This window comes from Gorilla gorilla, chromosome 13 (assembly GCF_029281585.2).
Source record: "Gorilla gorilla gorilla isolate KB3781 chromosome 13, NHGRI_mGorGor1-v2.1_pri, whole genome shotgun sequence".
In the NCBI taxonomy this organism is placed as follows: Eukaryota; Metazoa; Chordata; class Mammalia; order Primates; family Hominidae; genus Gorilla; species Gorilla gorilla.
This window is the reverse complement of record NC_073237.2, coordinates 85,509,824-85,525,205: the sequence shown is the minus strand read 5'-3', so window position 1 is coordinate 85,525,205 and position 15,382 is coordinate 85,509,824. Positions and strand designations below refer to the sequence as shown.

At 45.0% G+C, this 15,382-nt stretch overlaps 1 protein-coding gene across 2 annotated transcripts in view; it reads left to right on the top strand.

Moving 5' to 3' along the window:
- SHC3 (SHC adaptor protein 3) overlaps positions 1 to 15,382 on the top strand; it is a 179,895-nt gene that overhangs the window by 94,453 nt on the left and 70,060 nt on the right. For both annotated transcript variants that reach the window (XM_019033376.4, XM_004048225.5), the window contains exons 3-4: positions 11,783 to 11,846; positions 14,452 to 14,571. In XM_019033376.4, coding sequence (XP_018888921.2) covers positions 11,783 to 11,846; positions 14,452 to 14,571 — 184 coding nt within the window. The remainder of the gene's footprint in view (positions 1 to 11,782; positions 11,847 to 14,451; positions 14,572 to 15,382) is intronic.

The window sequence follows — 15,382 nt, the reverse complement described above, 5'->3', positions numbered from 1 at the left end:
AATTTTGGTTTACTTTTCCCAAATAGGAAGGATCACTCCTTTGTCTTAGGTATGGTGGTTCAGTGTGTCGGGGGGCATAAAACCCAGCAGCTGCCCCCTTGCCTAAGGGCAGTGCTGGCTTCTGGTGGTGTGTGAGCTTTAAGGTCTGGAGCTGGTTCTCAAAAAGCTGGACACTCTGCCCCAGGTCCCAGTTCCCTCCTGCTCCACCCCCTAGGCTCCAAGATCAGCGTTGCACATGGCACCTAACTCCAAGATCAGCGTTGCACATGGCACCTCCAAGATATACTTCCTAGAAATTTTATTCTGTCTCACTCAGGCCCTTTCTAAGGTTTCCTCTTTCTTTCTCTCTTCCTCCAATTCTATCAGTGGGGCTTCTTTTCACATGCACATAGAAATACACAAATATTGATAGAAAGAGGTCAGAGATAAGGACTAAGATGGGACAGCCAGCTTCTGGTGCACCCTCCAGTAGAACTGCCCTGGAATGGACAGGCTCTGTCCAGTGATCAGAAAGGGGAAATACCTCTCGAAGGCAGATTCTGCCACAGAACAGTGCCACCGAGTCGATAGCACCGTCTAAATAAATACTTGCAGGAAGTGCACCTCCAGCAGGAAGCTTTGCAGATGAGGAACACCATTCACAGTTTGTGAAGAATAAACCAGCATCTTCTCTCTTGCCTTGCAGGTGTGGTCTCACCCAGAATGGTTCCTGCTGCTTCTGCGGTGCCCAGGCTTTTCTCACGGCCTCTGCTGGGTTCTCCCCTGGGTGCTGTGGATGCATCCTGCCTGCTGGAAATTCTGTGCTCTCTGTTCCCATCCCTTTGTTGTGGTAATGACCGTATGCCTCTCCCCTGTACCCTCCTCTGCCTGCTCTCCGTGCAGGCCCCTCTCCCTCTGGTTGTCCCATCAGCATTTCCCCACAGCTCGTTGTTCCTCCTTCCTCTTTTCTGGTGACCTTTCTACTGATTGCATTGTACCTCTTTCCCTGATATTAAAGATGTTTTTAAAAACAACAGACCCCTTATGTCCATGGAGTTTTTATTTCTAAAGGCTTTATGTTGATTTCTTGTATTCTGTGTTTTTCATCTTTTTGACAAAAACAGTCAAACTCTGTAAAACATTTGAAGAGGTTTTTTTCCTGAGCCAAATATGAGTGACCAAGGCTGGAGACACAGTTTCAAGAGGTCCTGAGAATATGTTTTCAAGGTCATTGGGTTATAGCTTGATTTTGTACATTTTAGGGGAACAGAAGTTATAGGGAAACATCAATCAATACAAGTAGGGTGTACATTGGTTCAGTCCAGAAAGGCAGGACAACTTGAAGCTTCTAGACCATAGGTGGCTTCAAAGATTTTCCTGATTGGCAATTGGTTGAAAGAGATATTATCTAAAGACCTGGAATCAAATGAAAGGAGTGTCGGGGTTAAGATAAGGGGTTGTGGAAACCAAAGTTCTTAGTATGTAGATGAAGCTTTCAGGTAGCAGGCTTCAGAGAAAATGGATGGTAAAGGTCTCTTAACCAACCCTAAAAGGTGCCAGAATCATAATTAAATCTCTCCTGGGTCAGGAAAAGACCTGGAAAGAGAAGGGGATTTTCTACAGAGTGTAGATTTTCCCCACAAGAGACAGCTTTGCAGGGCCATTTCAAAATATGTCCTAGAAATGTAATTTGAGGTAAAATACTTTCATTTCCTTCAGGGCCTACTATCTGTCATGTTGGTATCTTATTGCTACAAAGAGTCTGATCTATCAGTCTTAAGGTCTCTGTTCTCATCTTAATGCTGGTCTGCCATGCCTGAATTCTAAGGGAGGAGTGTATAATGAAGCATGTCTGATCCCCTCTTCCCATCAGGACCTGAACTAGTTTTTCACGTTTACTTTGGAAACTTCTTGGCTAAGAGGAGAGGTCAATTCAGTTGGTTGGTGGGCTTAGAATTTTATTTTTGGTTTATATCATCTAGAATTAGTATATAATAATAATAGTCTGTCATTGCCTTATAAATGCCTAAAATAAAATGTCAACAAGGGAGGAAATTTTTGAATGAGCAAAGTGGACCACCACAAGAAGCAGGCATGTGGGATCACCTGGCCCTCCCTCCCACACTGATTGCCTGGGCTCTGTGGTGGACCTCATCCCCCTGCAGGCACCCCAAGAGCGGGGGGAGGACATCACACTTCTGTTTTCCTCTAAGCACTGCTTGGTGAGGGGAGGGGGAAGTTCTGATTCGTTCTGATTTGCTGTGGTTAGTCTCACAGAGTATTTCCACTTTAGTTTCTCCTAATGTAGGGGCCAGTGTTGGAGAAATTATGCTATGGCAAGGTGGTCTTCACCCTAGGAATCAGGGAAACATAAGTTAGGCTCCTTGGATGAAAGAACTTCTGGTATTTTCTGATTGATGATGTTTACTATTATGTGTTTGACTTTGTTGCCATCAGTTTCCTTGATTGGAAAATAGGAAAATTAGTTTTAATTCCAGTTCTCCTGTGGACTTCCTGAGGGTTTGTGCCTCATAGCCAAGGACATCTGGAGTCCCTTGATGCACATATATGTGTCATGTGGGCAGATGGGTGTGCGCATGCACGGTGGAACCCATGGTAGTGAGGAGGATGCGCAATCACCCCATGGGCCACGTATGTATGTGTATATATTTATTGTGTATATGTGTATATATTTATTTGCATATAAGATCTATCTTAGGATCAGTGCATGTGCCCCCAACAACTGAAAGATAACATGCACAAGCAGCTTTGATATGGATACTGTGTACTGTGAAATATGCATTTGGTCTTTGTCCTGTTTGCTGGCATACAACTAAAAGATTCTAAAATCCTTGGAATCTTCAAAGTAATGTGTCTTTTGTATGCTAATGAGGTGACTGATGGCTGGGGGCTTGTCACAGGAAAAATCAAAGCAGGGTTAGAGGTTGGGACTTCCAGCCCCATCCCTAATCTCTGGAGAGGGGAGAAGGGCTGAAGATTAAGTGATCACCAATGGTTAATGATTTAATGAATCTTGCCTATATGATCAAAGCCTCTATAAAAACCCAGTAAGACTGGGTTCAGTGAGCTGCCAGACAGCTGAACATGCAGAGGGTCCTCTCTAGGGCGTCACATCCTGGGAGGGCATGGAAGTTCCACGCTCCTTCCCCCATACTTCATCCTATGCATCTCTTCATCTGCATCCTTTGCAATATCCTTTAGAATAAACCAGTAAATGTGTTTCCCTGAGTTCTGTGAGCCATTCTAGCAAATTAATTGAACCCAAGCTGGGGGTGGTAGGAACCCTGATTTGTAGCCAGTTAGTCAGAAGGAGAGGTAAAATAAACTGGGACTTTATTTTACCCCTGTGGGATTGAGATTGGCATCAGAAGTGGGGCACTGTCTTGGGGACACTGAGCCCTCAGCCTGGGGATCTGAATTGGAGGACACCCAGCTGGCATCTGCAGAATTGATGGCTTGTTCAAGCGGTGGTGTGACAGCAGAGGAAAACAGTTTTGTTTCTTCCATGGAGATATTGATGATGGTAACATTAATGGTTAACTTGCATGTGCCCCATGCCAGGCTCTATTAATGCTAAGTTGTGTAGATTCATAGATGTGTCATTTAACCCTCACAGAAAGCCCCCACTGCATGTTTGGTTGTTAATCACTCATACAGATCCATGGCTGGTGGCCTGGGTGGAAGCCACTGTGCTGTAAATCTGGAAATGTAGGATCCTGAGGGTTTTATTCAGGAAGGAACTCGTGTGGCTGCTCACTGGGCACTCCTTGCCAGGTTGATGAGGAGGCGTTTGGAAAGCATTTCTAGAACTCTAATGCCTTGAGGGTTGATGAGCCCTGTGTCCTTATTTTGGAGAGCCAATGTGTGTCTTTGGGAGGTGGGTTCAGTGTTACCTTCTGCAGGTTTGTGCCCCAGGAAAGCCTTGTATGAAGCTGAATTAAACAGAAACTGGATGGAAACCATTAGGTCCCGGAGTGGAACAATTATGGACAAAATGTCTGTGTGGCTCAGGACTGCCCATCAGGGCTACATTCGGAATTCTATTGTCTCAGCCTATTTTTAGTGGCCTCTGAGACCTGTGTCTGTCTACCTGCAGAATCCTATGGAAAAAGACTTTATTGGGAAGCTCTTATTGGCACATTTCTTCACTGCCTCAGGGATCTGGCATGGGGAACTGCGAGAGCACGGGAGACAGACTGGCCTCTTCATCTTAGAGCCGTCTGACTGCCTTGGCTGAGGAAGGCACCTGAAATGATTTAGCTGCCATTTTACAAGGAAAAGTGAACAGAAGGCTGAGGGAAGAGACCAGGGATTCAGCCCAGGTTTACGTGGTTCAGTCAAGACTGGTGCAAAAGGGAGACGCTGTGATGGAGACTTGCCCTGAGCTTCACGGGATGCATGCATAATGCCTTCAGAGCACTTAGAACAAGTCCCAGCCTGGTGTCAGGCACCACAGTGGTCCCCTTTTCTTTTGTGTGTGTGTTTCCAAAGGGCAGAAGCTTTGGGGCCAAGTTTGCTCACTTCACCTGTATTCATGCTTTACGACTAAGGAAGCAGATTTCAGTGGAACTGAGATCTTTAAAGCCTGTGGTATTTGATCTCACAAAATGCATCTTTCCCAAAAGATAAGTAATTCCTAAAAACTGGCAGTGAAGACAGGTGTGTGCAGGGTTCCGTGGGTCTCTAGATTCCACACTGTATTGGGCAGCCCCATCCAACCCAGTCCAGCCCCTCATGGGTCCAGCGCCTTGGTGGTCCAGCTTCTTGATGGCTCATCTGAGAGACATGGCACCATCTCCCTCAGGGTGCAGCACAGATTGGAGGCTTATTCCTCATTGCCTGAAAACTTGGCTCATTTACAAAATTGTGGGAAAACTGAGGAGTGTGGATTTCTCCCCTTGATTGGCATATCGGCATCAGGAAGCAGTCAATTTGAGAGCAGAAGGCTTATTCTAACCCAACTGTTAGAATTCTAAAGGAGAAAAAATAACTCAATGAAAGTGTTTATAAGAATAAAGCAAGTCTCTGATCTGTCCAGTGAAGATGCCTGTGACATGACCTGTGACCTCAAGTGAACTTTATTAATTAGTTACTTAAACCATGGAAGGAAAATTAGCCTCAATTTTGTCTCTGTTGGGCTTTACTTTTTTGGTCAATACATTCTTAGTAATCCCAAGAGCTTATCTTTCACTTTGTGAGATCTCTTTCAGCTTGGTTTAGGAACCTCTTTTCTAGTTTCATTATTTGGGCTTTTATGTGAATATATAGGATACTTTTTTTGACATCTGTTTAATAATTACCAACCAGTATTTATTTACCCCTGTGTGTATATTTAAACACCTTTCTGGAGTAAACCAAAGGCTGAGGCACAGAATGAGGTCTCAGAAGAATGCTGGGATTATAACGGCACAGGTGAACTGCTAAGGTGTAAGGGAAGTCAATTTCTCCAGGGGTGTGCAGATTCTGAAATCCATGGCTCTTTTGTTATGTCTGCAACATACAAGATTAAAGTGATTTCAACACATCTTGGTCAAATGACTTTTTAAAAAATCGGGTTTATGGTATTTTTGATGCCTATGATTTCTGACTCTCAGTTTCTCCGAATGGTTTGGTTATGTATGGCTGGATGCTTAGTGTGCTGGAGCTGGGAAACTAATCTGCTTGGCTGTGGATGAAACTGGGAAGAAGCCATTGGTTCTGTGTCCCTCTGCCCTTGAACTCTCACTCCTGGTGCCTGGGCTCCTATGTGCCCTCGGCCTAGCTGGCAGCCTCCCAGCTCTGTCCCTACTGCAAATCCAGCTCTCAGACATGGCCCACCTGGAGTCAACAGCTTCGGGATGGAGAAAATGACCCATGAGAAAAAGAGAGAGGCCGTCCCCAAGATGAAAGAGTGAGTCATCTGTGGGACTGCCCTCAGCAACAGTCTCCATAATGAAGCAGGTCTGTGGGCTTCTTCTCCAAATGGTCTTCTTTTCGTTTTCACTCTCACCATCCAAGTCTGGCCGTCACAACATCAGTAACTTCCCAGCTCATCTCCCTGCCTGCAGCTTCTCAGCCCTTTCTGCCTGTCTACACAGCGACACTATTTCTATCATATCAGGGTCTACTAAAAAGGCATTGGTTGCTTCCTGCTCCTTGGCATACCCTGAAATGCCTCTAAGACCTGAATCAGAAACCTCCATGGTTCTGCCTTATCCCGGGATTCTGTACACCTGGCCCCAGCCAGCTGGCGCTCCTGCACGTCCACTGTCCTGCTGTGCTCCTTCCTGGTCTGGGCTCCAGTTTGTATTTTTATAGGATCTTCCTCCACTCCTCTTTCAGCACCTGCTTCTTTGGCATTGAGGCTTCTTTGCTGACCAGGTAACTGACCTCTTGCTCCTCTGAAAGGTAGAATTGCACACTCCAGTCCTTCATAGTACACGTGTGACTGTGTAATCCTGTCTCCTCCACTACTATGAAGGCTTCTGGGGAGTGCAGCCTGGCTCACCTTCCCCATGGAGGCAGGGCGGTGATGGGTTTGGTGTGTGGCTGGTAAGGGAGAGACCCAGGACTGCCACCTTGTGTGGGGTGAGAGACCCAGGACTGCTACCTTGCTGCTGGTTGGACCACAGTGCTGTTTTCTGTCCTGGGAAGGCTGGAGAGAAATATTATTGGTGGGAAAAATTAAGGCTGGGTTTGAAAACTTCAAGTTTGTGATGATTTTAAGACACTGAAGCGGAGCTAGCAATTGGGTGTGGTATCTATCTATAAAATTCTGGTACTCGGAGATGAGCGGGCCAGTGGGGAAGGTGGGTGAGCCGCCTGCTGCTGAAGCATTCAGAGTCCAGAGACTGTGAGGTCCCTTCAGACAGGAGGGCGGGAGGCAACCGCAGGTTAAAATGGGACTCTGGTTAAGTTTGCCTGGAGTCCGTGGGGCATAGGAGGACTCCAACAGTTCAAGGGAGGGCTGGCCCTCCTACAAAGGGTTTGGGAAGAGGGGTGAGAATCTATTTTGCTGCACTTTGCCCAACCCTCACCCTAAAGTTATAAAGAGAATAAGAGCAAGTCCTTAGTGGCCTCTGAGTCCTCCCATGGAGGAGGGGCGATGGTTCCCTCTAGCTTCAGAGTCAGTGAGGGGCTTAGGAGATGACCAAGACTTTGACACATGTCACCAGGGCCTAGGTGGCCCAATGGACCAATGTCCAACTCACACAGGGAAGCATGCAGCAGGAGTGGCTGTGTTTGAGGAGCAACTGCCCTCCTGCTACAGCCTGGCAGAGGTGCTGGTTCTAGGGAGGGGTACCTATGTGGCCCAGTCAGCTTTCTGCTGATGACAGGAGCCATGTCACCAGCAAGAAGCTGGAGCTTCCCACTGGTGTGGATGCTGGGAGGGAGCGGGTGTGTGGGGTGAAGAACAGACACTGTCCATTTCACCCATGGGTACCTCCTTGCTCCTGGGGAGGAGTCTTCAAATAAAAAAGGAAAGTGTCCCTGAGAGGAGAGGGGTTGGGTGGAGCCCTGGAGGGGAGGTGCTCGCCATGGCTTAGAGGCTGGAGATTTAGTCTCAAGAATCTCAGAGGAGACAAGTAACTTACACAGGGCATGGGGGTGGGAGGACATCCAGGAGCACCAAGGGGGTCGCCTGTTTCCCTGCAAGGTACTACCAACCTGGCCAAAGGGCTCAGCACTGGGACTGTCAGTGTCACCTCTCCACCCCTGACCTCTCTGTATCCACCCCCTGCAGTCATCCCTACCTCACCAAGGGGTCAGGAGCTGCAGCTGAAAGGTTAGGAGGCACTTTCTTCCGTGGCCACCTGGAGGTTCCCTAGGCAGGCCTTAGGGAGAGAGGAGGGGAGGTTTAAATGAAGGTCAGGGTTTTTACTGTTCTGCTGGGCCTGGACATGTTTATTACTAAAAATGGATAAATAGGGTTACACGTAAGTGATGGAAGACTTTTTCTTGTGTGGAGGCGAGTGGATTAGATTCATGGCCCTGTCCAGCCCAGGGAGGAGCAGGGCCAACTGAATGCATTGAATTAGAAAGGACTGGGGTGGTGGGATATTCTTACTGTACCAGCACACATTCACTCAGGGTTCTGGTCACACAGTGGCCAGAAGAGGGGATAAGCAGGGGGAGGTTCAGAGGCTGGAACTTTAGAGTCTCAGGGTTCTCAGAAGAGGCAAGAAACTCACTCAGGGTGTGGGGGTGGGAGGGTATTATGGAGCACTGAGAAGGGTGCCTTCTTCCCTGCAAAGGACTGTAAAGCTTCAATATTTGGCTATGAAAATAGAATTTCAGTATAGGCTTTAATCTGCATTCTGGTTACCATTAAAGTTGAGTATGTGTGTTTTTTGGAGCCATGTGTATTGCCTTTCCTGAGAACTCTTTATCCATATCCTTTGCTCCGCCCTCTATTGGGCTTTTGATAGTTTCCTTGCTGACTTTTATTAAGACAATTACTTTGTTGACTGTGAAATGTGACATATTTTCTTGTCCATAAATTCTTTATGCTATTGAGTGTGTATTTTTCTTTTATGGCTGCTGGATTTTGTAACATCCTTCCACTAAAAGATAATTTTAAAATATTCTTCCCAGCCAGGCGTGGTGGCTCATGCTTGTAATCCCAGCACTTTGGGAGGCCGAGGAGGGCGGATCATAAGATCAGGAGATCAAGACCATCCTGGCTAATACGGTGAAACCCCATGTCTACTAAAAATACAAAAAATTAGCTGGGCATGGTGGCCGGCGCCTGTAGTCCCAGCTACTTGGGAGGCTGAGGCAGAAGAATGGCGTGAACCCGGGAAGTGGAGCTTGCAGTGAGCTGAGATAGCACCACTGCAGTCCAGCCTGGGCGAAAGAGCAAGACTAAGTCTCAAAAAAAAAAAAAAAAGTGTATATATATATATATATATTCTTCCTAGTATATATATATATATACTAGTATATATATATATATATATATATATATATATTCTTCCTAGTTTTCTTTTACTACTTTCATTGTTTCATTACAAATGATTTCAATTTGTGACCCACCTGTAATTTATTTGCATGTAAGGCAAGAGATAGGAGCCCAACATAATTTTTTCCTGCGTAGCTGCCCACTCACTCAAATGCTGCTTCTTAGGTATCTCTTTCTCTACTGATGTGCATTGATCCATGCCAGTCACATAGACCATTCCTTGTGGGGCCTTGGGATGGGCTGTAGTGAGATGGATGAGGAGGGAGAAAGATGCTACTACATGATTTCAAAGAGTTCAGTTCTGAAGGGAAGATGGTGAAATCATGAGGACAATGAGGGTTCACATCTGGCGGTTGGGCTGGCTTCCGAGACTTTCAGATGACCACAGAGGTTGCCAAATGTCCCATTTTCAAATTAGCTGAGTTCTGAGGTCTTGATTTGGCTCACAGAAACAGGGTCATACTGAACAGAATGTTAAGAAGCAATCCCTATGATTAAAAACAGGGCAAAATTGGTACCTGAGACTCAAATGGGGATTAAGTGGAATTACATAAAGCTAAATAATGATTGCTAAACGAACAAATTGAAACAGTACTGCTTACCAAAATGTACTACACTTAAACAGCAAGAAGGGGAATTGAGAATAGTTACATTTAAAATTAGATTTTGGAGTTAAAGTAACTCATTCCAGGCATCTAAATATTGCAGTTATTAATAGTTATGCTGCATTTCTATTTCAAACAGAAATAGATGCCATCAGCGTGGTTGAAATGAGAATTCACACACACGTGTTATCGTATGAGCATTAGGAAGGAATTTATGCCAATGATGAAAAGAGAACATTTTTCTAAAAAGCAGTTTCATTTGAAAACTCCTTTGGGGATTCTAAAGACTCACAAGTGGGATCCTTAGGATTTTCCCTGAGTATATGAGCTCTGAGAAATTTTTGGAACTTCTTCTATCTGCGAATGTGCCCTGAGACCTGTGCATTCCGTTCTGTGTGAAAAGGTATTGGAAAGAAATGTTAACTGTTTTCAGAGCTTTGTAATTCCTTCTAACTGGTGATGCATAGTTTCTACCTCCCTTCCCCAAAAGTAGCACAGAAGCAGCTGGGTCCTGTTGCAAGCTCCAGGGCCTGACTAGATGAGACATTTGATACTATGTGTCTTTTTGGATAACTGTCCTTGGAGTCTGATTTTTTTCTTTTAGACTCCATGTTGGTGGATGGTAAAATAAATACGGTGCTTATTAGGAATATTTATGGAGTGATTAAAGGGAGACACTTCTGCATGTAATATCTTTCTACCCTGCTGGAACCATCAGAGGTTTAGCTGCCTTGCTCAACTAAGTATGTCACTTAATATAAGAAATACAATGCAGAGATTCACTGTACTGGTTTTCTAAAAATTAAACAGATAAAATATAGATAATGGGTTTATATAGTTCTGTAAAGAGACAATTTGACCTTCTTTAATAAGAAGTTAGCTTTTAGAAAGTACTTTAGATGATACGTGATTGGTCACTTTGATGGAAACACAGTTAGAATATTATTATAAAATGAATAAGAGTAAGCATAAACATCAAAAACATTTGTTTCTTGCTTCACTTTTTCCATGTCATGATGATTCATTGCCTACGGTTTTCCTGGCATCTGAGCTTTTAGGAAAATGTTTCCTTCCCTGCTCTCTACAATGAATTGAGTGGCAAATGGGAAGCTTGTCCTGATAGTCTGTTGCGTAACTGATATGGACATATTTCTCTTCAAAGCACTGTGTTGTTATGGTGATTATTTTTCGTCCACATGGTAGAAATTAATTTGAAGAAGTATTGAGCTCAGAAAGTTTATAGAATGTTTCTGAGGACCTATTATCTTCTCTCATTCACCGTGTCTCCAAGTCCCTGTTGATTTTTTTCTATGCACTAGTATTTTCTCCTCCATGTGTGAGTGGGAAGGGTCACCAGCTCCTTTCTGGACCCCTGACTTGAAGCCACCTTTGCCCACCTCCCAGGCATTTCTCACTTAGGCTGGGTCATGAGGTTGAGCTGTGTTTCCTCTCCAGCATTCCCTTCCTGCCACCCTAGCCCTCAGCTGCGACCATCCTGTCTTGCTTCCTCACCCTCTGAGGTCCTCCTGCCCCATGCAGAACCACGTGTTGGACTCTTGCCCCCTGGCCACTCAGCACCAGGACACTCTGCCTCCTCCACCGGGACCCATGCCTGCACGTCCCAGCAGCCTCACCAGTGCTGTTCCATGGAACTACCCTGCACATCACCTCACTGCCGGCTTCTTTATACACCCTGCAGTTCCTCTTCTCCTTCCAACCCCTCTTGATTTTGTAATATTCACTAACCGCAGAAACTGGGAATAAAACTCAGATGACCATGTTTCTTTTAATTACATTCTAACTCACTTAAGAAGGATCTGGATCAATCAAGGTGGTTGATTAGGTTTGGGCCTGATGTCCTGACCAAAGCCATGGAGATAGATAGCATCACAGTGTCGGGAAGAGAATATTTTAGGGTGCTGACTTACAAAAATAGAATCTTAGCAAAATGTAAAAAAAAAAAAGTGTAGCATTGACACAGATGACATTGTTAGTATCCAGCCACCACAACAAAGAGAACTAGAATATTGCCAGGAGAGGTTTTACGATGACCTGTTTGCGTTTTGTTTAGTTTTGTGTTTTAGAAGAAGAATCGGATGACTCCCAAATTGGCAGGTCTGTTTTCTATACTGAAATAAACAGGCAGTTATTTTCTTTGGATGTGCAAGTGTAGCATCTCTGGGTTCCATAATCCCGACTGACACGTAATAAAATTGCTTTTTCTTCCTGTCCTAAGGGAAGCCATCAGCCGTGTCTGTGAAGCTGTGCCTGGTGCCAAGGGAGCCTTCAAGAAGAGAAAGGTACTGTCCTCAATGCTCTGTGTCTAACTGTGTCTCCTCTACTTCCTCTTTTTCGCCACTTGGTATCTTCAGTCACACAGAATATTCGTTGTCCTCTTTCTGTGGCCCGGCACTTGCTACTTCTAAAAGCAGAAAGGGCTTAGATTGCTTTCTCTCTCACATGGTTGAGGACGGTTAGCTGTCCCTGTCTCAGAAGTAGACACCCTGGTTACTCACTCACTGTGGCTTAAACTCTGAAGATAATGATAACAACAGACACTTAAAACAGCGTCAGGCTTTCCTTTAAGCACTTTCAATACATCAATTTACTTAACTACAACAACTGAGGTAGATATCCCCAGTGGTGTGCTGGTAAATGTTTAACAACCAGCTCTCCAGGTTGGGCAGGGGAATGAAAAAGAGAGTTTGTAGCATTTTCTGATTTGTGTGATGTCAATACTTCTACTGTGGCCAATTTCAATTTCTCAAAATTATATCCCGTGAAAACAGAGTCGGGAAGAGATATGTAGTAGCTCATGGTTGTATAATGTTTCCGCCATACGGGTACTGTGGGCATAAATAACTTGAAAAACAGTTAGTAGTTAATGCAGCAAAAGAATTAGGAAGTGATGCATGTTGAGCATTTATTGTCTGGTTTTTTTTTTTTTTTTTTTTTTTGGGACAGAGTCTCGCTCTATCCCCCGGGCTGGAGTGCAGTGGCGTGATCTTGGCTGACTGAAATCTCTGCCTCCTGGGTTCAAGCGATTCTCCTGGCTCAGCTTCCCGAGTGGCTGGGATTACAGGTGTGCGCCACCATGCCCAGCTAATTTTTGTATTTTTAGTAGAGATGGGGTTTCACTGTATTGGCCAGGACGGTCTCGATCTCTTGACCTCGTGATCCACCTGCCTTGGCTTCCCAAAGTGTTGGGATTACAGGTGTGAGCCACCATGCCCGGCCCTATTGTCTGTTTTTTTAAAGGTAATTTATTTAATTGTAAGTTTACATACATTCATTTTTAATAACAGCTGTGATTAATAGTCAGATTATAAAATTCTGAAAAATTTAATAATTGGCTCCCATCAGCTGGGCCAAGCCAGCACTAGAATACCACTGGATATCCCCGTATTAAGATGATGACAACTGTGAACGGAGGGGAAAGGCCACAATGCAGGTAGATGTTGTCTGAGAGCAAGCTCAGAGGGCTGGGCTCCACAGGCTGCATGTTCAAACACTGCACTAGGACTTTTCATCCTGAAGATATTTGAGTCAGAAGGAAAAAAAAAAAAGCCTGGATTAGGAGAAACCATGAAAACCTCTTCAGTTAAGTTGTCTAGTGAATACCCAGCTAAATCCACAATCAAGGCTTTTCTATGCCTAACCTGAATTGTGGAGAAAGCGTCCTTCAAAGAACCTCTGAATCTGCCCTGAGGTTGCACATTCCTGATTCCAGATCATCTGGGCAGCTGCATGTGTGGCTCTGCTGATCCCAGACTCAAACTTGTTTCTGTCTTCAGAGCTTGGGGACTTTCACGCACCCACAGGGCAGCTGGGTTTCGGAAGAGAACGCTGAATGAAGACTCAGACGTGCCAGCCCATGTTCTGGCCAGTCCATGGGGAACCAAGTAAGGCTCCAGAGTCTCCACTACAGGAACTAGGACGGCAACTGAGAACAAAGAAGGGGAATCTCATCTTCCAGGTCCCAGCTCATCCTGGGGCATCCTCATGGTTCTCTTGGTGGAAACGATGCCCGTTTCTCAGCTCCACCCAGAATCTCATGGGTGGGGCCTCAGCATCTCTGTTTTTAAATAGCTCCTTCAGGGGATTAAAAAGGGTGTGCACCTGGTTAGGAACTAATTAGCATATCAAAAGAGAGAGTGTTCTAATCCAAAAAGAAGGGATGGGTTGGTACAAAAGGGCATTGCCCACCCAGGTACCTAGGAAGAAGGTCCCTGGCCCCAAAACACAGCTGTCAGTCCCCTGTAAGGACATTTCTGACAGGGTAATGGGAACTGTATACCAGTTACAGCCAGGCCATGTCTATCTATCCTTATGCTGGCTCTAGGCCCATGGGTTTTTAAGAGGACAGTCCATGAGAACCTTGACCAGGGAGAGTGTTTGCTCCAAAAAATTTGTGGTCCATTCCCTTCAGCCGCGAACATCCTTGCATCTCTCTGGGATTCTTGTAATCCCCTAGAGCTGGCCTGCTTTAGTCTTCCTCTAAGTTAGTTTGACTCTTCCTCTGAAGTAGGTGTGATGATACCAGGTTGCTGAGCCTACAAAATGCGATGGGCTTTCCCCAGGTTTACATACGAGGACTTCTCCATGAGACACTTCCCAACAGGGCCAGAGAAAAGGCCTGGAAGACTGATGCCTCTGCCTGCCTGCAAGAGTTCTCACCTCAGCATTTGCATATTATATGGTTTATAATTTGCATGTTGCATATTCTAAAATTTGCTTATTAGCTTCGGATCCCCCTACTCCCAGCTTATTCATTTCACATTTTGTCTTCCTATGCCTAAGGAGGGAGGAACAGTTAGTGAGAGTTTGGGGGTATGGCAAACATCCACATCCCCACCCTTTGAGATGGAAATGAAACAGCTAAAATAATGCTCTTTAATTTCACAGCCTCCGAGCAAAATGCTGTCCAGCATCTTGGGAAAGAGCAACCTCCAGTTTGCGGGAATGAGCATCTCTCTGACCATCTCCACGGCCAGTCTGAACCTGCGAACTCCAGACTCCAAACAGGTACATGGGTGCTCAGATCCCCTGTCCCTGCCCACAGCCCCAGGTGATGAGTGTTTCGCAGGCTTCTTCCTTGCAGCTTTACTGAGCTCACATAGCGTATTTTGTGTCAAATTTTTACTAGAGTATGAACTTTGGCCACTTTGAAGGATCACCAAGAGAATGATAAATGAAATTGGCTCTCTTTAATTCTGCTTTTTATTTCTTTGGAGGATAATGCACAAAATCATTGGTTTACTTGCAATGTAAAAAAAAAAAATGATGTGTGTGCAAAGTCTCTTCTTAATGTCCTTGCCCTTATTCTTTTCTTTTACACCATATTTAATTGGTTTTACAGGCCATATTTTATTTTATTACCTTTGAAGTGGGCGGCATGTCATGGTCTAATTGGTGATTTTTTTTTTTTTTTTTTTTTTTTTTTGCTTTAGTGGCACATTGTTTTGGAGCATCTTGTAGTACATAGTGTTGTAGGGGTAATAAGAAGTGGTGTTGTCTATGGAATAGCCAATGTGGAATGAATTTGGAGCTGACTGAGACACCACAGCCACAGTGTTAATTAAGGCTAATTTTATTGAGGATGGTTGCGTTCCTGCACAGTGTCTATCTCTTAGATTTCTCTGATCTAGTCATCATTAATTTCTTTAGCTGGAAAAATAGGTGTTTGAGTAGCTATTTTAGCTACCAACAAGGCACTTCTGAAGGTCAAATGAGGCGCAGGAGGTGAAATGCTTGAGCAGTATCCAGGGGGATGTGGAGTGTGGACTCTCCTCCCTTGCTGTGCCCCGGCTCAGCTTCTGGGGCTGGCAATAGGAGC